Source organism: Ascaphus truei, chromosome 8 (assembly GCF_040206685.1).
Source record: "Ascaphus truei isolate aAscTru1 chromosome 8, aAscTru1.hap1, whole genome shotgun sequence".
Taxonomy (NCBI): Eukaryota; Metazoa; Chordata; class Amphibia; order Anura; family Ascaphidae; genus Ascaphus; species Ascaphus truei.
Window position 1 is genome coordinate 52293710 of NC_134490.1, and position 24307 is coordinate 52318016.

Sequence of the window (24307 nt, forward strand, 5' to 3'; positions counted from 1 at the left end):
ATGTATTGGGGAGGTGGAGGAATATTTTATATGTATTGGGAAGTGGGGGTATATTTTATATTTTTTGTGGGGGTATATTTTATATGTATTGGGGAGGTGGGGGTATTTTTAAAATGTATTTGGGGGGCGTGGGGGTATTTTTAAAATGTATTTGGGGGGCGTGGGGGTATTTTTTAAATGTATTTGGGGGGCGTGGGGGTATTTTTAAAATGTATTTGGGGGCGTGGGGGTATTTTTAAAATGTATTTGGGGGGCGTGGGGGTATTTTAAAATTGTATTTGGGGGGCGTGGGGGTATTTTTAAAATGTATTTGGGGGCGTGGGGGTATTTTTAAAATGTATTTGGGGGCGTGGGGGTATTTTTAAAATGTATTTGGGGGCGTGGGGGTATTTTTAAAATGTATTTGGGGGCGTGGGGGTATTTTTAAAATGTATTTGGGGGCGTGGGGGTATTTTTAAAATGTATTTGGGGGCGTGGGGGTATTTTTAAAATGTATTTGGGGGCGTGGGGGTATTTTTAAAATGTATTTGGGGGCGTGGGGGTATTTTTAAAATGTATTTGGGGGCGTGGGGGTATTTTTAAAATGTATTTGGGGGCGTGGGGGTATTTTTAAAATGTATTTGGGGGCGTGGGGGTATTTTTAAAATGTATTTGGGGGCGTGGGGGTATTTTTAAAATGTATTTGGGGGGCGTGGAGGTATTTTTAAAATGTATTTGGGGGGCGTGGGGGTATTTTATAAATGTATTTGGGGGGCGTGGGGGTATTTTATAAATGTATTCGGGGGGCGTGGGTGTCAGTATTTTTGGACAAGCCACCTGGCAACCCTAACTGAAAGAGGCAGGTTACACACAGGGAGCCTGAGATTGGGACCTTCCCTGTTCCTCTTCCCCTTGGGGGAGAGTTTGTAGACCTATACCTGACTCCTGATAGGGGAGTCGGGAAGAGCTAAGACAGCTGCAGGGGCCCTGACCTGTAGTGGTTGTCCAGGGACCATCATCTAATGGATAGATGATCCTGAGAAGCTGTGATTGGGCAGACCACTGCTGTGTTGTGATGTATTCAATAAAGACTGTTCCTGTTTGCATATACCTCCTGTCTGGTGTGTGATCTTACTGGGAGGAGAGGGAATAATTGTACCGTAGGACATATACAGAGTAGTTGATGCAACGCACAGCAAGAAGGGGGTGACAGCAGGTCTGGCAAAAATCTTCTTTATTGTAGAATCATTAAAATGTGGAAGGCTGCAACCTTCTACGCGTTTCGTGCAGTGAGAATTGCACTTTATCAAGAAGTAGATCTTGATAAAGTGCAATTCTCACTGCACGAAACGCGTAGAAGGTTGCAGCCTTCCACATTTTAATGATTCTACAATAAAGAAGATTTTTGCCAGACCTGCTGTCACCCCCTTCTTGCTGTGCGTTGCATCAACTACTCTGTACAGGATTCTACCCTTTGGCGATAGCACGCAGACTGTGAGTAACCCTGGGATCAACAATATTATTGTGAGTACTATTGGGGGCCAGCCCAATGAGGTTAGGGGTGGGTGTTTTCATGCAACTACCCCTGCCTTCAGGGTAACTGGAGCCCTTCCACTAATGGTACTATATTCATGTCCCAGGAGGTTATCTCTATAATTGCATATGATAGGACTGCATACTTGAGCACCATATTACCCAATTGTATGTCTACCGTAGGACATAGTTTCCATTCATCTTGGAGCCTTTGGCAGATGGAGGCGGCGCATTGCTAGAGAACCATGTGAGTAATGTACCCCAGAAACCTGATCCTGTGTCTCCACTACCATCGGCGGATAGCTCATCCCTCCTGTTACCAGCAGGTATCATTCACCACATGACTAGTAATAGCCAAATCTCCCACCGGGTGGGGGAAACACTGTTACATAGGCTTTTTTCCCCCCTCATAAATATAACGTTGTGGTGCATGATACCTGCTGGTAACAGGAGGGCTGAGTTGTTTGCCGATGGTAGTGGTGACACAGGATCAGGTTTCTGCCCTGTCTGAGATCTGATCTCACTCTTTGAGAATGAGAACCGAAAGCTGATTGGCTGAAAACTTGGCAGGATGCCAAAAATTCCAGCCTATTACTGATTGGTTAAAATTCCGGCCATTATCCAATCAGAGAGCAGGGATTTCAATAATGGCCAGAATTTACCACCTTTAGTCTATAATCTTGGCTAATGCTGACGTTCTGGACAGCTTTGTGTTTACAGATTGGTGATGACATTTGGTAAATTTCTGAAAATGCACAAGAGGGAATGTTAATAATGTCAAGTAAAATTCCTCTGTATGTATGTATATCTTTATTTATATAGTGCCATTTATGTACATAGCGCGTCACAGCAGTTATACATGTGACCTAATAATATAACATAATGGGAATAAGCGCTAGAGACCTAAGTGGCAAGTAGGAAGAACGTACAGAGACAGTAGGAGGGTGGGTAAGTGCGTCTGCAAGGGGCCAAGCTCGATGTATGAGATTTATAGTATCAGCCACAGAGCTACCCATATGCTTGGCTAAAGAGGTGTGTTTTAAGATGGGACATAAAGGTGGAGAGAGAGGATTACACACTTGTGCCCTATTTTTAGTATTTGAAAAGTGAACAGCAGCCTTTTGTATTCTTTTTAAGCTTTTGGCACATCTTGCCTTTCTTCGCATGCTGTGATTGTACAATATTAGCCAAATATGTATTTTTGTGTATGGATTTTTCTCGCTCATTTCTATATAACGGTGGGGGGGGGGGGGGGTGGGGGGGGGGAAAGAGAAAAGTAAAAAAAAAAAAGGCAAACGTTGCTCTCGCTGCCTTTTTACTGTTTACCTGCATAGTAAAATGAAAGTGCCTTCCACAAAGCATTTCTGTATCAATACAATAATTTCTGGGTAGCTGCCAAAACAAAAGTTAAAAGGCAATATTACAATCCTTTCACGATGACAGCCCGATGGGAAACATTTTGTTGAAAATTGCTTTGCAATCATTAATTCAGCAAATGGAGAGAAAGAACCCTGCTTCTATTTCTGTTGACCTGTATTGAGTGAGGGTCTGTATGATTTAAATTGCAGGAATATAGAAAGCACCCCTACAGCTGCAATCATTGTAAGAGCTGAAATACACAGTCTGCTCCTTCCGCTTTTGGAAACGATTTGGGGTAATTTCTTAGAAAGGAAGCTCACTGATGTAAACTTATTATACACACAGGAAAAAACAGATACAAAAAATACTAATGCATTCGATACATACAGATTCTTATTTGCATATTGTTATTTTAATCAGCAATTTGCTTGAATTATAGACTGTAAGCTGTTCGGGGCAGGGGTTCTGTTGGCTTAATGGTTGTTGTGATATTACTTCTGAATCTTATCTTTTCCCTGTATTTTTAAATGTAATTAATTTAAACCAAAGCACTATGTACATATTTAAAGCACTATGGGGTTCGTTCACAAAGCTCCGTTAGTGACTTAACGAAACATTAACTTCAGTTAAGGTCTCGTTAGGTGCTAACGGGGATCTTTAAAGCTCAGTAATGATGCTCCGTCTAAGTGCTATTTTCAGCCGTAATGGACCCTTGCGTTACTATAACAAACGTAAGGCTAAGGTCCCATGGAGACTGCGGCACGCGCGCCAGGCGTTCTGGCGTCGCGTGCACAGCTGACAACCGCGATCTGCGGTCTGTTACCAGCGATCGGAGGCGTGGGTGGGTAATAATAAAGATTACACTTAACCTTGGGTTCCATGAGAGCTTGGGGCTGGCGGAGCAGGACAGCTGACATTCTCATTTGTATTTGCAAATTATTGATGAGGTATAAGATAGTTCTCAGGTCGAGCCGGTAAATGTGATGGTAATTTATTTAATAATGAAATAACACAATAAGAGCTGAAATAATACTGAGCAACACTGACTAGGAATTGACTTGGAAGTATTTTTGGAAACTCTGGGAGTCACTAAATTCTGTCTTACAGGCCTGGTTTGTGCAAATATGAAATCACTCACTGCGTGTGTGCGTCCTTCCTCCAACCAAACTTAAAAATAACTATAACACAATTTTACATTTCAAGTTTACTAAAAGCTCATCTATTTTTAATAATTGTGCTACCCGCAGTTGTAATATCATACAGACATGCACTGAGAGAGGTACAGTACATGTATGAGAGGTTACATTTACTTGCCTAGGAGAAGGAATAAATGTTTAAATACACGGAAATAAGCACAGTAATGAAGGTTCACATGAACTGACACAAGTAAAATGAATTCACATGCATTTATACAGACACAGGTTATTTTTCTTTCTGTTTTTTTTACTCAACTAATGGAAACCTATACAGAACAAAGAGAAAAGGATCGGAAGGGATTTGACTCCGGGGATCTTCCCTCTTGTTTGGCTCACAGCACACCATGTGACGCGTCACCGCACGGGATCACAATTTTGTTGTATCCCCTGCTGGCTGACGCAACACAGCGCGAAGAGGGACAACAATCAAGGAGACACCAGGGCCTGCTAGAAAGGAGGTGAGGGACTGGTGATAGGCGTGTGCTCTGCCGTCAGCAGCGGGGACCTAAACTTAGTGCTAATGATTTGCAAAAGAGCCGTTCCCTGTAACAGCGCTAATCCCCAGAGCGATTTAATGTTATGTTGTTTATGTCAGCGCTAAAGGTAGCGTTTCTCACATGCAGACCCTGATATAGGTCTGTTACAGGGGCAGGATAAGTGTAAGACCACAGGTACGTATGATATAACTATCAGATTGTTATTTACAGGGTTATTTTTCTCTCCTGTCCTCTCTTTTTTACTTGAATGAAACACCTATTCTGTGTCTGCATGGGAGTAACGACGCTTATAGGTAGGACAGGCTTAACGCTGTGTTATATGAAGCTAACGCAGGGTAGTGCTAACTTTACATGGGGTTAAGACTATGCTAATGAGATCACTAACGGCCATTGGTTTTGCATATAATTAGTTTTGTGGATTTCCGTTAAACTCAGGAAAACTACCTGACGTTACCTATGCTGGTAATGTCACGTTAGTTGCCCAGATTTAACGGCGCTCTGTGGATCTAGCTATGTACATGGTGCTATATTAATATATGGTCAGACTCATGCACATCTTACCATGGCATCCAACATATAAAGTAGAAGTGCTGCCTATTCAGTGATTATTTGACAGTGGCCGTGTACGCAGCATTATAGGAGCTGTCCAACCTCCTGTGCTCTCCAGGGTTGCAAATAAAGATTCCCCAAATATTGAGCTGTCATCTTCCTGTCTCCTCTCATTTCTTCTTCCAATATGAGGGTCTTTATCTGAGAACAGGAGTTAGACTGAAAGCCGTCCAAGTCACTTAAAAATCTAAGCTCAATTAAGCGAAATAAAGCAAGTGGTGCTTCAGTTAAAGAGGGAACACTGTAGCTTGATCATGTATCAACTGGTTTACTCATTGGTTATATACAAGAATTTCTTATGCTTACTGTAGTAGCACAAAGAGAGCTGGAGCAGTTTATAAAACATTTCACTGAACAGTGCGTTGTAGACTCCTGTGACAAAGAAGGGTTAATACTGAGGTTAAAATACATTGGCTGTTTGTGACTTGTCTCCTTCTAATGAGGAAGGTTGAGTAACACTGCCTTATACATCTGACAAGCTACTTGTCCTGAAGGAGAAAGCTTCTATCAACAAAGAGCAACTGGCTTGGCCATACAAGGCAGACCTTTCTCCCTGGACTATCATGTAACACAGTAATGAAGTAAATAACAATTACTGTTTCCTTTTCTCCTCTCAGTTCAAATGATCTGTTCGATACTACTGTCACCCGATAGCATGACAAAAGGTTGTTGTTATTTCACTAATCCCTACAGTATATTATGTTACCATGTTGTTTCTGTTTGACCTTTGGAGGGTCTTCAGAAGTTAATACTGATATACCCCTCCCATAGAGAATGTAAATATTAAAAAGGAAAATGAAACAAAAAAGAATCAGGCAGTAGGGTATAGTTTAACCCTTTTCCTTCCAGAGAGACTACCAATACATTGCAGAGCAGCTAATGGGTTAAATGACTAGACGCATACAATCTCCTTTCTGAACTACTGGGACACATGAGGAATGTATGTATACAGTATCTTTGTATGAGGGTGTTCTGGTGTGTCTGCAAGGAACCAGGGTTGATGTATGAGTGGTATAGTGTCAGTCGCGGAGCTACCCATATGCTTCGTTAAAGATGTGCGTTTTAAGAAGGGTCCTAAAGCTTGAGAGAGAGCGTTCCAGTTGGATATTGAGTGGAAGGACATTCCAGAGGCATTGGGCAGTGAATGAGAGATGTTTTAGGAGGGAGACAGCTTTAGATACAAAAGGGGTAGACAGAAGACATTCCTGCAGGCAAGAAACTTCACCCGGCGCTCAAGTAATGAAAATTAAGTTAACAATAATATATTGTGTAAATACACAGTGCACATCCAAAGTGAAAAAATAAATAATACTTATTAAAACAGATGACAACATCTCAACCTAAATGAACCTCTCTCCTTGGTTCTCAATGACCGTTGTATGTAGTAGATAAAGGAGCACAAGTCATCAGTTGTTTATATGAAAAAAAGGAGAAACACATACAGTATAGTGCAATCCTATATAAAATACTAATGGAAAGGGTGTGGGGGACTTGATAGAAGTAAATTCCTCAGGAAATGTACACTCACAAGTTTGTAGAAATATATGAACGTTGTATAGGAACGTTCCCTCCCCATGCGTCCTGATGTCTAAGTAGTAACAACTGTCATTGTCACAGTTACATGCTTGATATACCTTTTTCTGATGTATGCAGAACCTTGAATTATTTTTAAAGTATAAGCTGTTTATTCTTATTTCACGATGAGCGTTGTGCGCTGTTTTTTGTTTTGTTTTGTCTAGATTCAGGGTTTTGGACCACCCTTATTTCAGCAGCAGATGCTCCATATTGGTAACATAGTTATCTTTATTCAACTGGGTATTTAGTGGATATTTCACCCAAATTATTTCTCACATTGTTTGTTCGTTAGAGTTGCACACTTGTATTGTTTTTATCGTGTTCCCTCCTTACCTGCTGCCGCGCGCTCCCCCGCCCTGTTTACAGAGCACACGCGCACCTGCAGCTCTTCACTCCGTGCCAAAGAGCTTGGCTCCACCCCCCGGTCGCGTTGCGTGTCTGTCACGCGTGACGCACACACGTGATGTCGTGCACCGCTCCCCAGCTGCGTGGCAAGTTCCTAAATGCCCACTTGTCTCCTGCAGCCTATCCATGCCTCCGCAGAGGCCGCGCCTCTGGTCCGCCCCCAGCCTCATTGGTTCCTGTTTACATAAAAAAACTTTCACTTTCACCTGTGTAGCTTTGTGTTCCTGTGTTTGCTGTGCCTTGTTGCTGTCTCTCTGTTGCTTTCTTGTGTACCGACCAGGCTTGATTATAGGACCCCCTCTGGGAGAAGACCCCGGCTTGACTATTGGACCCGCTCTGGATAACGACCCCGGATTGCCTCTGACTACCCGCACCTCTCCATCCCTGATCACGATTTACGGACACTCTACCAATCTCCTGGCTCCAACCCCCGACCGTGGCACAACGGACTCCGACCATCCCACTGGCTCCGCCTACGGACTCCGGCAAGTATCTGAACTAACCCGATCTCTCCAATCCAGACCCAGCTATGCTGACAACCCACTCTCCAGGCGTGCCCCCACTGCTGTGGGTGCGCAGTTTCATACTTTCCCACCTCAGTACCAGGGTCCCGCCTTGTTCGTGGTGAGCGCAAGCGTTACATGCACACATTGCAAGCTACAGTATGTGTTGGCCCAATAAAATGTTTATCCCCACCTAATTTGTTCTTTTTCTTTACCATTTTAGTTTTCACATGATGCGATAAGAGACCAATATGGCTGAAAGTCTCCTTATTCTCCAATAGAGGATGTGAGGGGTAAGAGTGGACCACCTTTTGAGTCTCAGTCATTGGATAGCAGGCCTCATAAACTTCCCTGAAGTCTCACACATTGAGGACTTAATTTATTAAAGTATCACTTCTTTGTCTGCAGCTCCAGAACCTCGTCCCTTTAGACTTTGGATCTTAACAGCTATAAAATCCTGAAGGAACTTGCAGCAGTTTGCCATGCATTGGTAGGTGTCAGTAAAATTCAATGAATTCATTGTAAACTGTAGCATTCCACTAAAAACCCCACCTCCCATTAAAAACAGGCTGAAACTGAAGCAAAAAATGCACAGTATATGATTTTCCTATTTAGAACAAGAATGGCTGTTTTTTGCACTGTGTTAATTGCCCCAGCTAGGAACCCTGGATAACTAACCCTCACTAAAACACGTGTATTAAAGGGCTGGCGGCTAATTACGTTGTTTCTATTAAAAATATAAATTACTTTAATCTTTCCTTATAATTCAGATCATAATTTAAATGATGAAATCCTTTGCTAATATTATGTGCCTATTCCCAGTGAAAGAGGGTTTTCATTGAAAAGTGCAGACTCTCTTTTTTTGGCAGTCATCTGCACCTGTATTGCCCCTTTTGTTCAGCAAGCAGTATTGGGAAAGGTTAGTCGGAGGATTACGTTGATGAATCAGGATATTCATGGACTGGAAGGTGCCCCCTGCATTTGGGATCCTTATAAATAATAGTGTTTGTGTGTTCGTTCACACAGAGTTCACAAATAATAATGAGTATTAATTTACTTGGTGTCTTCTGCTAATACCTTCCTATGTGCTCCTGATGGGATGTGCAGCTGTGTGCTCACCTTGTATTTAGTTCACTACAAGTAGAATAATGAAGTGCCGAGTGCTTGGTACATGTATCATCCTTGTATAGTTCTGTAATTGAGTGTTGTATTTAAATGAGCACTATCAATTATTAACAATATTTAAACCCCATGATAACACCTGGACTTGCTCCATTCATCAGCCTTGAACACTTCCACTAGTGCACAATATCTGGGCAATGCAGGCTGTAACAATGCTAGATAACAACAGATTGACGGAAGGCTATGCATTAATGTCATTGGTCTGCTCTTGCTGCCATCACCAGAACTATATGCACTGTTCTTGTTCCATGGCTAATTGTAGTGTATGTTTTCAGCCGATTTAGAGGGGTTACTTACAATAAACAGTGATGCATTCATATCTGTAATGTACACCTTCTTTGAATGTCATCACTTCAACACTTATCAATAACCTCACAATCATCTAATACAGGCCTGCACAACTCCAGTCCTCGAGGGCCGCAAACAGGCCAGGTTTTCAGGATATGCCTACTTCAGCACAGCTGGCTCAATTAGTGACTCAGTCATACTGAGCCACTAATTGAGCCAGCTGTGCTGATGTAGGGATATCCTGGAAACCTGGCCTGTTTGCGGCCCTCGAGGACTGGAGTTGTGCAGGCCTGATCTAGTATATGGACAACATGCCACTGCTGTTATAACCTCTCCACCATAGCAGATAGCAACTGATGCAAATTGAACGTATCCAACTTACATTCCACACACAGGGCTGTGTTTTTTAAGTAAGTGTCTAAATCATATGGAACAAAGCAACTTGTTCTGGTAATATATGTAAGCGTTGGCACTGAATAGGTGCCAAGGTCCAATTATTCACAACATACTGATACAGAATAGGGTAACCACCATGGCACATGGCCATGTACAGTGTAGGTGTGGTACACATCCAATCCTAACACAGCTTCCACACATACCACACATTGTACCCAGAGCTGTATTTACCCCATGCTGTGTAAGAGAGGTACGCGGTGAAGGATTTCACCCATGTTTCAACATTTAACGTCCCTTTCCTCTGTTGCTCGACTGCTAAAACTCTGACTCAGGCCCTCATTCTCTCCCGTCTTGATTACTGTAACCTCCTGCTGTCCGGACTTCCTGCCTCTCATCTGTCTCCCCTACAATCTATCCTAAATGCTGCTGCCAGAATCACTCTACTCTTTCCTAGATCTGTCTCAGCATCTCCCCTCATGAAATCCCTCTCCTGGCTTCCGATCAAATCCCGCATCTCACACTCCATTCTTCTCCTCACTTTTAAAGCTTTACACTCTTCTGCCCCTCCTTACATCTCAGCCCTAATTTCTCATTATGCACCATCCAGACTCTTGCGTTCTTCTCAAGGATGTCTTCTTTCTACCCCCTTTGTATCTAAAGCCCTCTCCCGCTTTAAACCTTTTTCACTGACTGCCCCACACCTCTGAAATGCCCTTCCCCCCAGTAACCGACTAGCACCCTCTCTATCCACCTTTAAAACCCACCTTAAGACACAATTGCTTAAAGAAGCATATGAATAGCACTGTGGATATTCTGAACACATGATACATAAAGCTTGGCCCCCTGCAGACGCACTTACCAGAACTCCCTCCTACTGTCTCTGTACGTTCTACCTACCTACCAATTAGACTGTAAGCTCCTCGGAGCAGGAACTCCTCTTCCTTAATGTTACTTTTATGTCTAAAGCACTTATTCCCATAATCTGTTATTTATATTGTCTGTTATTTATTTGATTACCACATGTATTACTACTGTGAAGCGCTATGTACATTAATGGCGCTATATAAATAAAGACATACAATACAATACAATACTGTATTACTGTGCCATCCTCTGCCCCGACCCACCTTCCTACCACGATTCCACTTTCTCCCTTTCTTTGATTCCTCTTCCCCTTTTCAGTTATTTCAATACTAAATGGGGGAGTCACCAGAGGCTGTGATACTGTATATTTTCAGGACCTCTATGAAATTCAATGAGTGTTATAGATTTTTTTTTTGTATAACTCGGAACAAGACCTGTCCACTGAGTATCAAGTTAATAATTGGCAGGTGTTGCTGTTTGGGGCTATTGATCTTTGGTAGGGCTAGGTCATAGCGTCCTTGGGTTGGCAATCTCCCCCGGCAGTGTAATTTGCTACAGACTTATAAATGAGGCTGAGGATCCAGGAGCCATGCCCTGTGCAATGCCACATCAGTATTCCACATGAGAGAATTTGTTGCATTCAACTGCATGAACTCACTATGCCACTGCTCACCTCCTGCTTTATTCAAGACTGTCTGGTTTCATAGAATTTGATGTCAGATAAGACTTGGTCCATCTACTCTGCCCATTTTCCTCTCTGTTGTAAAACCCAGTTTATTTTTTTTCTATATCGTCAGACCCAATTTGATCCTTGACTTTTTTGTTCCATATTTAGTATAGTCTTGTGCCTATCCCAAACATTTTGAAATCCCCCTTATTGTATTATTGGGATCTATTGCACAAATCCACCATCCTACAGGATACATTGTATAAAGGAGGTGGAGAGACCAGAAGGAAGCATAGAAGAACATATAGCATCAGGATAAGATTATACAATGCAAGACTGCATCATAGTAAGTAACACCGATATAATACATATTTCCTTCTCCAATATCTGTGTTCTTGCTTTACTTCTGTTCTCATGTATTCCCCTTTTATCTTCTCCTTACCATTTCGAACTTAAAAAAAAGAGAAGGGGGGGGGGGGGTGAACAGGGAGAAAATATGCAACAGTTTCTTTAGCTAAGAGTTGTTCTTGATTGGTATCCTGTGAGTCCCATGCATTAGGGCAGCATTTCAGTATTGGTAGAGAAGAGTATAAAGAAAAAATCATAGGAGGTGTGAAGGTCCAGGGCCCTGGGTTTGACCTTCAAAACCTTACAAGGTCAAGGACCTGCCTATCTGCTATCTCTTTTTGAAGCCTCATAGGAATATTGGTTATGCTCTCAGGTCCCCAAACAAAAGAAATGTTACTAATTAAATGTAAAGTGCTGCATGGTCAGTTATTTTACTTTACTGTATCTCCAATACATCTGACTTAAAGCCGGGGATTAATCACCCCAATCTGGAGATATCTGCCGTTCAAGCCAATAGCAGTTACCGTCAGATCGTGGTTCAATACCCTACACCGCGGCTTGATGAAACCCGGCCAAAGTGAGATTTCGACTTTAATTTAAATTCCCTGTGGTGTCTTCCTAAAATGATCACTAATAAAGCCTGGTTATTATATTTAAATAAATCCAAATAAAGAATAAATCAGGCTTGTACGTTTGGAACAAAACAAACCGGCATAATATGAAAACATATTAAAACCACCCCTTTAGCAAACTCTTTATCTTATCTCCGTCTGGCAGTGTTCTGTGCTTCACTGGCTTTGAAGCCTTTGCCAAAGCAGCCGTAGTTGACAGTTGTAGTGTAGATTCTATGAATTTATTACTGTCACCCAAAGAATACTACTTTTTTTGGCTCGCTGTCTCGCAGGGTTGTGCCAAAACTAATCCCTTGCATACAGCAACAATTAAATAACTTCTGGGCACACAAAAGCACTGAAACAATTATTCTGCGGAAGGAACAGCTATAAATGCTGCCTGAACAAAATAGGATGCCGCCTTTTCCCCATAATCCCCTTCTCTACTTTTTCCTACATGATTATGGCATTGCGGGGTCACGTCACTCATAACTAGGACAGCAAGAAATGAGAACCTCATTTTGTTGTCTGGTGATAAAGATCACAATTCCTATCTGTGGAGGGCTTTATTTTCTTTCAGCAATGTCCTCGCTTCTGCTCCTCATATACAGTGGTGGAGGAAGGGTTATTTCCGCACAAGTCAGAGGGGGAGGAAATGAGTGGACAATGTTATGTGAGAAGATACAAAGATGGTATGCTGGACCAGGGGTGCTCAACTGTAGTCCTCAAGGGCCACCAACATGCCAGGTATTAGGGATATCCTTGCTTCAGCACAGGTGGCTCAGTCAAAGACATAACGCGTCACAGCAGTAATACATGTGACATAATAATATAACACATAATGGGAATAAGCACTCAGACATGGAAGTAACAATAGGAAAGGGAACACCTGCCCCGCAGAGCTTACAGTCTAAATGGTAATTAGGGAGAACTTACAGAGACATTATTATTATTAACGTTTCAGTGTCAAGATACGGGTCGCTGCCCTGAAACATTGATAATAACCCCAAAGTTGAAAACGAGTCGCCCAGCACACGTGTGTGTGTATATATATATATATATATATATATATATATATATATATATAGTGGAATCAGCAAGCCGCTATCCCTGGCACATTGTTCTGCGCTAACATTAAGAAGTTGTTTTTAATAGGAGTGCGTTCCACCCCCAAATTTAAAAGATGTATGTGTAAATACCTTGTATTGCTTCTTATTGTAAGCAAAACATTCAGAACTACTTCTGAATAAAATTGTGTCACTGGGTAATGTATTGTGCTATCCTGTGCTTTCAGTGTCCTGTTTAGATCTACCTAGCATGGCACTGAAGAACTTGCACTGTCTCTTTATGAGACGGAGGGACGGTTCAGGTACCGTGGATGGATGCAGATGATGAGAATGTGGCTGAAGCACATACAGCACATGCTTTTTGTTTTCTGTAGTAGAAATAAACTCACCACCAGCCCATCTAATGTAACTGCTGAAATCTTCTATACGCCCTCTCTCCAGTTTTAAATGAGCAAGTCATGCAATTTTCCTTAACTTTCATTGCAATTTCATGAAATGTATGTTTTTTTTAAAATAAATCAGTTCTGTAGTATTAAATAATACTTACTAAAAAATGTTATATTCAACTCAATGCCATTTTCATGAGTTTTAATATACTGAGCATCCTTTGATTTCAATAGCAGGTGTTTGCACACTTCCACGGCAGTGTAAGATCTTTGCAACTCTTTGCTGTTTGTGATCATTTATTGCCAATATTCCCAGACGTTTGAGCTGCAAACTGTAACAATAGGTAATTTTACCTTAGTAATATCAGGATACATTGTAGCTGCTGAGTTAGACTGAATGAAGGATTGATCGAAACTGAAAGGCAGCCATTTAGTGAACCCTGGGAAGCAGGATTTTTGCTGATCGATCACGGGAAAACTAATCAATCAGCAGTTTAGGTAATTTGTTTTCAATAAAGGTAATCCAAGGCTGCATATATTAAAGCAAAAAAACAGTTTGCCTCTGTGAAGGAGAAATTCATGCACTTTTTTAATTATTTTTTTTTAACATAGGTTTGAAGCAGAGGGTCACCGGAGCTAAGCACCTTTAATTTCAGCTCCGGGGACCCCCTGTTTCTGAGATACAGACCTCCAAAGGGGGTGCCTGTATCTGCACAGTTTAAAGCCCCCGTCATGTGGTTCAATAAGAAGCCGCAACGAATGACATCATGGCTTCCTATTGGCCCACAGGGCGTGGAAGCTTTGAGAAACACCCATTATGTGATCCCTGCTAGCCGAACGGAGTGGCTACCGCACCTACTACAGATGTAAGTATCTCCGGAAACAGGGAGTCCCCAGTGCTGACATTAATGTGGTTCTGCTCCGAAGACGCCCTGCTTCAATCCTATTTAAAAACAAAAACAAACCAATGTCTACTTGGATTGCAGCGCTCTCACCAGCCTCCCTCATTCATCACTGACATCCTCTGGCCCAGAACAAAAGAAGCTCTTTTCCTAGGTACTGTACATACAATTTGTAGTAGGATGGTTTACAGTGGGAGTTGAGAGAGGATATGCAATGTAGGGCACTGTATATATGTTAGTACTAATGTGTGAAAATTGGGTGCTATTGCAATGTCCTTAGACTACAGGCAAATTGGAGTTTGGTAATGGGAAGGAATCGAGAAACCTGAAACTTCCCCAAATATACATAGCAAATTTCACTGATTTCCTTAGACAAGAAAATTGAATCCCTTTGTCAAGTATAACAGGGTCACACCCACACAGGACATAGCACGTGACACTGTTTTCTCTGTTATAGTGCAGAATATCACGACATACAGTATCCCACCACAATGCACTTAAAGATAATGAAGCTTGCTAGATCGGTAGACCCCACACATAATACTGCTATGCCCTTATGCTAAAGCCATGACCGATATAACTTGGCCATCAGCCTTCAAATGCTGACTTACAGGAACACAAAGCCAGTTGGTCCCAGCCTGAAGAATATTACCTGGGTTTCTCCTACTGAAAATGCACATAGTTTGATCAACTTATTAACACGCATCCAATTCTTTGATTTTGAAACGTATGCATAACCTGGAGCAGTCTTCCAGCAGGTAATGGGTTAAGAATAGACTGTGGACCAGGAACCGACCAATTGCAATGCAGAATGTCCAGGCCACATTTTCCTAGTTCTCACAATATAATGGCATCAGGGGATTTCAATAATGCACATCTGTCACAAAATGTACTACAAGGGAAGAAAATTTATGTTTTCTGACTCTTTCCAAGCAAAATTGCGTTCTTTGCCCACAGAGCTAAAAGTGATTAAATTGTCCCAAGCTCATATTACTGTATCTGATTTTTATTATTTTTTTTTTAGAAATGTATCTTTCACATGAAATATTAAGTCATCAAGTTCCATACAAATTCTATTACCGCAGCTTGACATCAGTACAAATTCAGCAACGTTCTTTGTCTGGAATTTATTTACCATACGCGAAGCGTGGAAATATTTCCATATATTATTCTGTTGTAGTTGTTTGACTGCAAATAATACCTCAGACACATGCACAGAAAAATAAAGATTAAAAATCCCCACTCACAGTACAGACACATCACTGAACGGAACATTTTGTTTGCATTTGGACAATTAAAATGCCGGTCATGGGGGTGGTGCATTCGACCAATTAAAAAAGTGCAAACGTCACCATAACTTTTATTCCCCCAGCTGTATACGTCAGAAGCTCCATAAGGTCAAAGAAAACAAAATGTGGAAATTGAGTATAGACTTAACCTAACTAAGCAAGATTTTAAGAGACAAATATTCATGCAGTTGGACACTGATCCAGGATCTGTGCCTCTAGGACACCCTATTTGAGCATGTCAACAAGTATAAACTCAGTGGAAGGGGAACTGGTTCACACACTACAAGGTCACCCCGAGAAGGAACATCACTTTAGCTAGTTGCTGCACATGTGAATAACTCAGAATGACGTGAGATGGAAGAAAGCTTTTATAGTCATTGCTTTGGTATGGAGAAGGAAGAATGTGATGCATATTATACAGCTTTGTTCATGAGAAAAACACAGCATTCAATTTCTGGCAACATGTTGGACAGAGTGTTTCATAATGGAGACAGTCATCAAAACACATTTATATGTGTGGATATGGTATATATATATATATATATATATATATATATATATATATATATATATATATATATATATATATATATATATATATATATATATATATATATATATATATATATATATATATACACAAACACACACCAGGGGTGGCCAACTCCAGTTGTCAAGGGTGACCAACAGGTCAGGTTTTAAGGATAACCCTGCTTCAGCACAGGTGGCTCAATCAATGACTCATCAATGACTGAGCCACCGGTGCTGAAGCAGGTTATCCTTAAAATCTGACCTGTTGGTCGCCCTTGAGGATTAGAGTTGGCCACCCCTGGTATACACAGTTAAGTGATAACACAGAATTGCAACTTCAGTTAAAGCTCTTTTTTATATCTTTATAAGGATGCAGTGGAATATTTTAATTTTGCTTTTAATGTGCTAATTTGGATTTGGTGGTTTATTAACCACATAAATATTACACAAGTAATGTAGGCTTTTAGGCTGACATACAAAATAGACCATCACTTAGCTTTTTTATTACATTGCAAATTATTTAAGGTACAGTAGGAATACTCCCCCTCATTATGTTTTTCTTTTATTTCTGTTGTGGTTACCCAAGCCAGTACCTTGTTTGTACTTTTCTGTATTAAACAATGAGCCATATACATCAATAATAAATAGGGGACAGTGACAACACAAATTGGGTTTTGCATGATTGTGAAATGTTTAGAACATTATCTCCACACAATCCTAACCCTGTAAAACTTTCCAGAAATAAACCCAACCAATAGTACATTTCTATGTAAACTGAATGTATTCCAATTAATTGGTTTTCCTAAAACCTAGAGTATCTGTGGCTCCCCGAGGATAGTGCTGAGAAGTACTGTTCAACTGCACCAAGTTCAAGGATATGACTTCAGCCTCCCAATGTGAAAATAAATGGATTGCCAGGACACATTCATCCTATTGGTTCAATGAATGAGATGCATCCTTTGAAATTTCTGAAACAAGTGTCTAGAAAGCCTCAGCTAAATCTGTCATCAGAAGCATTACAAAAGTGCTCTACAAGACTGGCCTCAACACTGTGAGCGGACACTGAGACAAAGGAAACAATTCTTTCCAAGCTGGGTGTCTGTTTTCAACAGAAGCAGGCACATCCAGGCCCCCTTTGGAAGTCACACAGCTAGACAGTGTGCGGATGTGTCCTTTGTAAGCAATATATCAGTTGGGAAAGCACAGATGATGGAGGGAATAATGCTGCCACCTACAGACAAGTCTTGAGTAATGTTACTCTAAAATCTGAGCACAGTCCGAAACTGGAGTCAACATAATGGCTGAAATATTCAAATCTTTGGCGGCCTTGTGAAATGGCCGACACACCAATATGTGGATTGTTCTTGGGCAAATTTATGGGGCCTAATGCAAGTCATGGCGTCTCCTTTGAATATATGACTCCACAATTAGATTGTAAGCTCCCAAGTTTGAGATGATCTTTGAAAAGAGGGATCTCGCAATAGTCCGTTATGACCACACATTCACTTCATATGGCCAGCGGGTTACCCCATTAGGCAATCCTCTGGGTTACTTCTAGCAATGTCAGGGACAAACGTCCATTCCTAAATACAATGTAAATCTATGTAAAACTAAAAAGGGTAATAACTATTTAGCAGCTATGACACTGTAGGGAGGGTTTCATAAAAACATTATATGTCGGTGCAAACTTTACACCCTACACAACGCAAGCAGTTCTTACCTGATATTGCGGAATCCAGTCTAAATATGTCAGACAACCGGGTGTTAAGAGGTTCGTATGGGGAATCTTCAAGCAATTCGTTACCTAAAGGCAGCACCAAAGAGAGACACATGTTTACATTTCTCCACCACATTTTCCTAGTCCAGTCTAGGTTTTAACAGCAGTAAATACATTCACGCCCTATTACTTAGGCATACAATGTAATTACAAATGTACCTTTAATTCTGTCAGTCACATCACACAACTGAAAATCAACAGTTGTGTGTGAAATGCAATCCCACTTAGCAATATGTTGTAGTTACAATGGATTCAAAGCACTCAGCAATGTACCATCCTTAATACAATTTTTCGCAGTTGCTTAATAATTTAAGATGTGTTTATATTATGTGAACTTTAAAACCTAACAGCACAAAGAATGCCAAGTATGGCAGAATATGCAATGCATGCTGCTTCTGTTTCTGGCTAGTTAGACGCCAACACCCAACTAGGTCAAGAATACTGCAGCAATTCAACAGTTACAGATTAGTTATAAAGCCGCTAGTAAAGTTCCACCCCAAAAAAATTAGACTTCTATTTCTCCAGAATAGAACACGGTTGGAGGATTTCCCAATGATGTTATTTAGTATGAAAAAGAGGAAGAAAGGGCAATTTATGTCGGAAAAAGCTAAGTGGGACTGCGCCAATAATAATTGCTGGCCACAGCAAGGTAATACATATATAAAATGTATATAGGCAAAAAGTAAAGAAATTATAATTCATATGTGGATCTGTCATGTGTCAGGAGCAGTGATATAGCCTAATGGTTTCACTTTTTGTAACACGTCTGAACCCTCTATCAGAATTGCTAAATAAAGTAACTCAGTTGCACAGTTTAATTATCTGAGTCCGTTAAAGCCTGTCCCATTGTATGTCCCTTTGTAAGTAGAGATGGGCAACATTTTGTAGTGAATTTGGATCAGCAGCGGATCGGTTTCTTTGGTCCGGGGATTTCAGCGGATCAATCTCAAAAAGGGCGATTGGCGTTTTGCAGATATTTTATTATTATTACCAATACATTCTGCGAATTCCGCAACCCGTGGACGGATTTTTAGAATCCAATCCGTGCATTCAGCTATTTGTTTTTGGATTCTTAACAATCCGTCAAAGGAATGCTGAATCCGCGGATTGAATTCTACAAATCCGTCCACGGATGTGGATCCCATGGCGGTTTTTTATGAATCCTCGCGGATTAAAATTGATTAAATCCGTTTGCGGATTTTACACCACGAAACGGATGTGGACGGATTCGGCCATCTCTATTTGTAAGGGACCCTTTAGCCCAGGGGTGGGCAACTCCAGTCCTCAAGGGCCAGTTTTCAGGATATCCCTGCTTCAGCACAGGTGGCTCAATCAGTGGCTCAGTATAAAAAGACTGCACCCCCCTTGTGCTGCAGAAGGGATATCCTGGAAACCTAACCTGTTGGTGGCCCTTGAGGACTGGAGTTGCCCATCCCTGCTTTACGGGCATTTACGGGTGAGCTGTGTTGCTTTGATGGATTACCAAGCAACACATGACAGACCAGGTTCAATTATACCTCCATTTTATATAGCATTTGCTTTAGTTCACCAATGGCAATCAATACAAGAGAAATTAATTGACTAAAATCTTGATGGATATGATGCCCTGGCTTTTACATCGCCATTTCCGCAAGCAGCCAGTAACTTGTTTAACTCTTTAATGGCAAATCATTGACACAGTTAACCCCTTCCCTGATTATGTTGTGTAGGAAAGGACACCAGCAAAGCACAGGTTACAAAAAAGGAATAACGTGTATGTATCCGCAGGAGGAGTATATCGTAAATATATGTAACTATTGTCATGCATTGCTGGAAGCAAATAAAATATATTAGATGTGGGGTGACCGACTCCAGTTTTCAAGAACCACCAATAGGTCAGGTTTTAAGGATATCCCTGCTTTAGCACACGTGGCTCAATCAGTGGCTCAGCCATTGACTGAACCACTGATTGAGCCACCTGTGCTGAAGCAGGGATATCCGTAAAACCTGACCTGTTGGTGGCCCTTGGGGACTGAAGTAAGCCACTCCTATATTAGAAGTAAACAAAATGATAGATTTTCATGGAAACAATGCAGCAAGAATACTGTTAACCCATTGATCCAAAGGGATTAACAGTGCAATGCTACACTATGCACTTTGGGGTTAAATCATCTGCCTGATATTGTGCATGTGGCCCTTGGGTATTATAACCCACAATCCCCCTCCTTTTGAAACAAAACTGGGGGATTAGATAGCTTCCTCAAGGACCTGGGAGGGGGAGAGAGAGTGAACATCTCGTTCAGCAGGGGTGTGTGAAACAAAGGACTGCTTTACAAAAGTGATCGATGGAGTAAGATGGGGCTTGCTGCTGGCAAGCTTTCTTCAATGATCTTTTTGTGCTCTTTTCAAAGCCCCCAAAATTAACTGTGCACAGGACTGGATTTAAAATAGTGACTTCATTGAGCAATGGACTAAATAAGGGGAGATAATTTAAAACCTTCTCTGAGGAAGTGGATCTTCCAAAGGGGTTTGAATTTACAAAAGCACAGATGCGTCCTGTGCCTTTGGCACAAAATATCGCAATACATCACAACACATCACAGGTCTCTTCTTTGGGAATTAGTGTTAATGTTTGCACAGTGTATTGCAGTATGTCATAACATAGCACAGTATTTTCCACGGGATTCAGTTGTATTATATCACCGCGTTACTTGTATCAAAACATTTCATAACAAGGTAACATCTTTACATGAATTGTGTTGACATCCAGAGTCCATATTTGGTGTAACCTCTTAGGCTTTGGTCCCGCTGTGTCCGGCGGCACGCGCGGCTGCGTGCACGTTCCTCACCAGCAGGGGTATCCTCCCGAGCCGGTCCCAGTCCACCCTGGCTGCATGGCTCACTACGCGCTGTGACGCGTCAGCCACCAGGGGATGCAAGAGAATTGCGATCCCGAGCGGTGACGCGTCACGTGGTGCGCTGGTGAACCTATCAGTGGCGGGGGCTGGAGCTGTCAGAGCTTCCCCCACCTCCAAAAGGTAGGGGGGGAAGTGTGTGTATGTATATGTGTGTGTATGTATATATATATATGTGTGTGTGTGTGTTTTGGAGGAGGGACAGACGGACCGACGGAGGGATCAGCACGGAGAGGGGGGCATGTGTGGGGGGGAGCTGCTTACCTTCCAGCATACAGCCGGCAGCAGCTCCCTCCTGCAGCCCGGCAGACCGACCCCCGCTGCAGCCATCCGCGGGAGGGGAGTAGTAGGGAGAGCAGCAGAGGGCATGTGGGGGGTCCCTCCTGCAGCCCGGGAGACCCCCGCTCAAACCACGCCCCCCCCCCCCCCCAGCCGCCGCTCCCACTCCCTACAGACCGCAGATAGCGGTCAAGTGCCTCTCCACGCACCGCCTGTCTGCAGTGCGGGCGCGTGGTCTGAGGCAGCGGGGCCTTAGCTTTAGGGAGGTTTAGACTTTTAGGGTTATTTCAAGATTGCAGTGCACAAGTATGAACGGCTTACTAGAAGCACAGAAATTAACAAGCTGTGGTCACAGTAAGAAAGTTGTTTTCAATTTTTTGTTGTTGTTAAGGAATCCAATAATTATATGGGGAAATTCTAGGGAACTCCAACCCTCTCTAATAGCGCGTCTGAGATCAGACGCATTGTAAGGAACCCCAACCCTCTCTAATAGCGCGCCTGAGATCAGATGCATTGTATGGAACCCCAACTCTCTCTAATAATGTGCCTGAGATCAGATGCATTGTAAGGAACCCCAACCCTCTCTATTAGCGCGTCTGAGATCAGATGTCAAAAACTTAGCATAACAATTAAAGTGGCAGTCCAAGCCAAAAAAATTTTTATCAGAGTTTTTTGTTGTTTTTACATTGTATTGAAACAGGGGTCTCCAGAGCTGAACCCAGTTAATTTCAGCTCAGATGACCACCTGCTTCCGGAGATAGAGATACTTACCTCCATAGTAGGTGCTGGTAGTAGCTTTGCTCAGCTAACCGGGATCACGTAATGGCCGCTTTTAAAGCTCCCGCACCATGCGGGCCAATAGGAAGCCATGACGTCACCCGGTGCAGCTTCCAATTGGCCCACGTTACGTGGGAGCTTTAAAAAGCAGAGGGATACTGGCACCTCCTTCGGAGGTAAATATTCTGGAAGCAGGGGGTCCCCTGAGCTGAAATGAATGGGGTTCATCTCCGGACAACACCTGCTTCCATCCCCTGTAAAGAATTTTTTTTTCGCAAATAATAAATTAATGCCTTGGATTGCTCCTTTAAATACATAAAAACAATTTAAATGGTCACAGAAAATGTATCATGGCCCCTTTCGTACGGGGGGGCAGAGAGCATTAAAGGGTTAAGTAGCCATACAGAAAAATGCACAAATAATGTAATTTTTTGAAGTCTTCATCACCCTTCAACAGTGCTATTATTTTTGTACGGTATACAGTAAAATATCAGTTATGACCATAAGAAATGTCCACATCTGTGCACCTCTACTCACAAATAAATCTTATTATATGAAGGGTGTCTCTTTATATGCTTCTTATGACAGCAGTTTGATTTTAAACCTTCAATTATGTAGGATCCCCATGAGTATTCAATTCAGATTTATAATGAACATGGTCTGTAGCAGATTCCAGAGGCGCATGGTATTCAATACAATTGATTTGTCAGTGGATACAAAAGACAGCTGGAAATAATGGTTAGACAATAGTGTATCAATATACAGTATTCATGAAACCATTTTCCTTTGGCTCTAAATCCAATGGCTCCTGTTGTGAACGGGTTAAATCCAGTTGGATTTTTATAGTTATTCAAGCATTGTTTACCTATAGAAGTAGTACAGAGGAGGGTATCAACCCATCTGTGCTTTATGATCCTTTTAATAGAATAACTACATTTTATATTAACAAACTTATTTCCTCAGGTCACAGGTGGGGCATTTATGTACGTTTTGCACCAATGTAATGTCTCCAGTTTCCCATCAGCTTATACTTTACTGGGGCAATAAAAAGATTGTCATTTTTTTTTTTGCCAAGGTACAAAACTGATATACTACAGTAATTGATATTATTTTCTCTAGATCTTCCTCTGACCTCCAGTATTTCAGTTAAGATGTAATGATGCACTCACATTTAATTGTAATAAGAAAAGGATCTGCAGTTCTATTGTAGAAGTTGAATTAATACACTTAAATACGAGTGCTGTAGCCACTCAACAACAACTAAATGTCATGTATTTTTGATGGGTCACATTTAAGATGGCTACCTCCATGATGTTTACTGTATGTTCACGCTACAACCCCCCCCCCCCCCCCCCCCACCCCAACCCCTTAACACACTTTTGAGCCTCCCTCCTGCCATAGTGATGTCTTGTGTAGGTGTAGGGCTTACTTTTTGAAAGCATATATATTACACTCTTCACAGCCTTACAATACACAAGCCTTATTGGTAATATCTACAAGACGATTGTTGCTGTGTGTTTTTTTCTTTATTCCTGTTCTGCTAATGTCCTAATCTTTTGACATCTGTTTACAAAATTCAGCCATGTCCCCCTGGGGAGCTCTTTTCTTAGAGGGTTCTGGAGGACAGGAGCAGATCCTCCAGCCATCTGTTCTGTGGCCTGAAGAAAGGGCTCTGCTCTTGCAGCTGAGAAGGAGCAGCACACAACGGGAATTAAATCATAAGGTCAAACCCTCAATTTCAAATCTGTTACAAAGAGCTGCCTTTAATGGAATCAAGGGTCGGAATTGGGGAAGGACAAAGGCCATGGGCCTCACATATCAAGACCTGTCAATTTTCTGTGGGTCTCAGTGATTTGGAATTAGTCTCACGAATATTTAACACCGTCACCTCATAGACTTCAATAGCGCCACATTAATAAATTGGCACTTTCCCATTTACATGACTATTATCACTTATTTGTAAACCGTCAACGCAGCGCGGTACAAAATGCTATTTTATTGGCTCCAAAACCATCCATTCTCTTTGGTCCTTGTAAGTTGACATACTTAGGCCTCCATGTGTTTGAATTTCGGTGGCAGTATTTTCACATACAATAGACTCCCTTTTATTTTAGGAAGTGCCAGCAACTTGCAATAGTGTCAACTTTATTTTGTGAACAGGACATACTTGTTAACAAGAGGTAACTCTCAATGTATTTTTCCAAGTCAAATGTTTTATATGAAAATAAAGAATAAACACAGTATTCTGCCAGGACATTAACCTCGACCACTGAAAGGTATAAACAAGGGCCTAAGGGAGGTGTATATCTCCAAAGTTCACATTTCCTATCAATCAGCATTCAGTTAAATCAAGGGCGGACATTTTAAAATATATCAAAAGCCTGATCTGTGTC

The 24307-nt window shown here is 41.7% G+C and overlaps 1 protein-coding gene across 2 annotated transcripts in view; it reads right to left on the minus strand.

The window, feature by feature from the left end:
- GFRA1 (GDNF family receptor alpha 1) overlaps nt 1–24307 on the minus strand; it is a 122528-nt gene that overhangs the window by 92622 nt on the left and 5599 nt on the right. For both annotated transcript variants that reach the window (XM_075611991.1, XM_075611990.1), the window contains exon 3: nt 17908–17991. In XM_075611991.1, coding sequence (XP_075468106.1) covers nt 17908–17991 — 84 coding nt within the window. The remainder of the gene's footprint in view (nt 1–17907; nt 17992–24307) is intronic.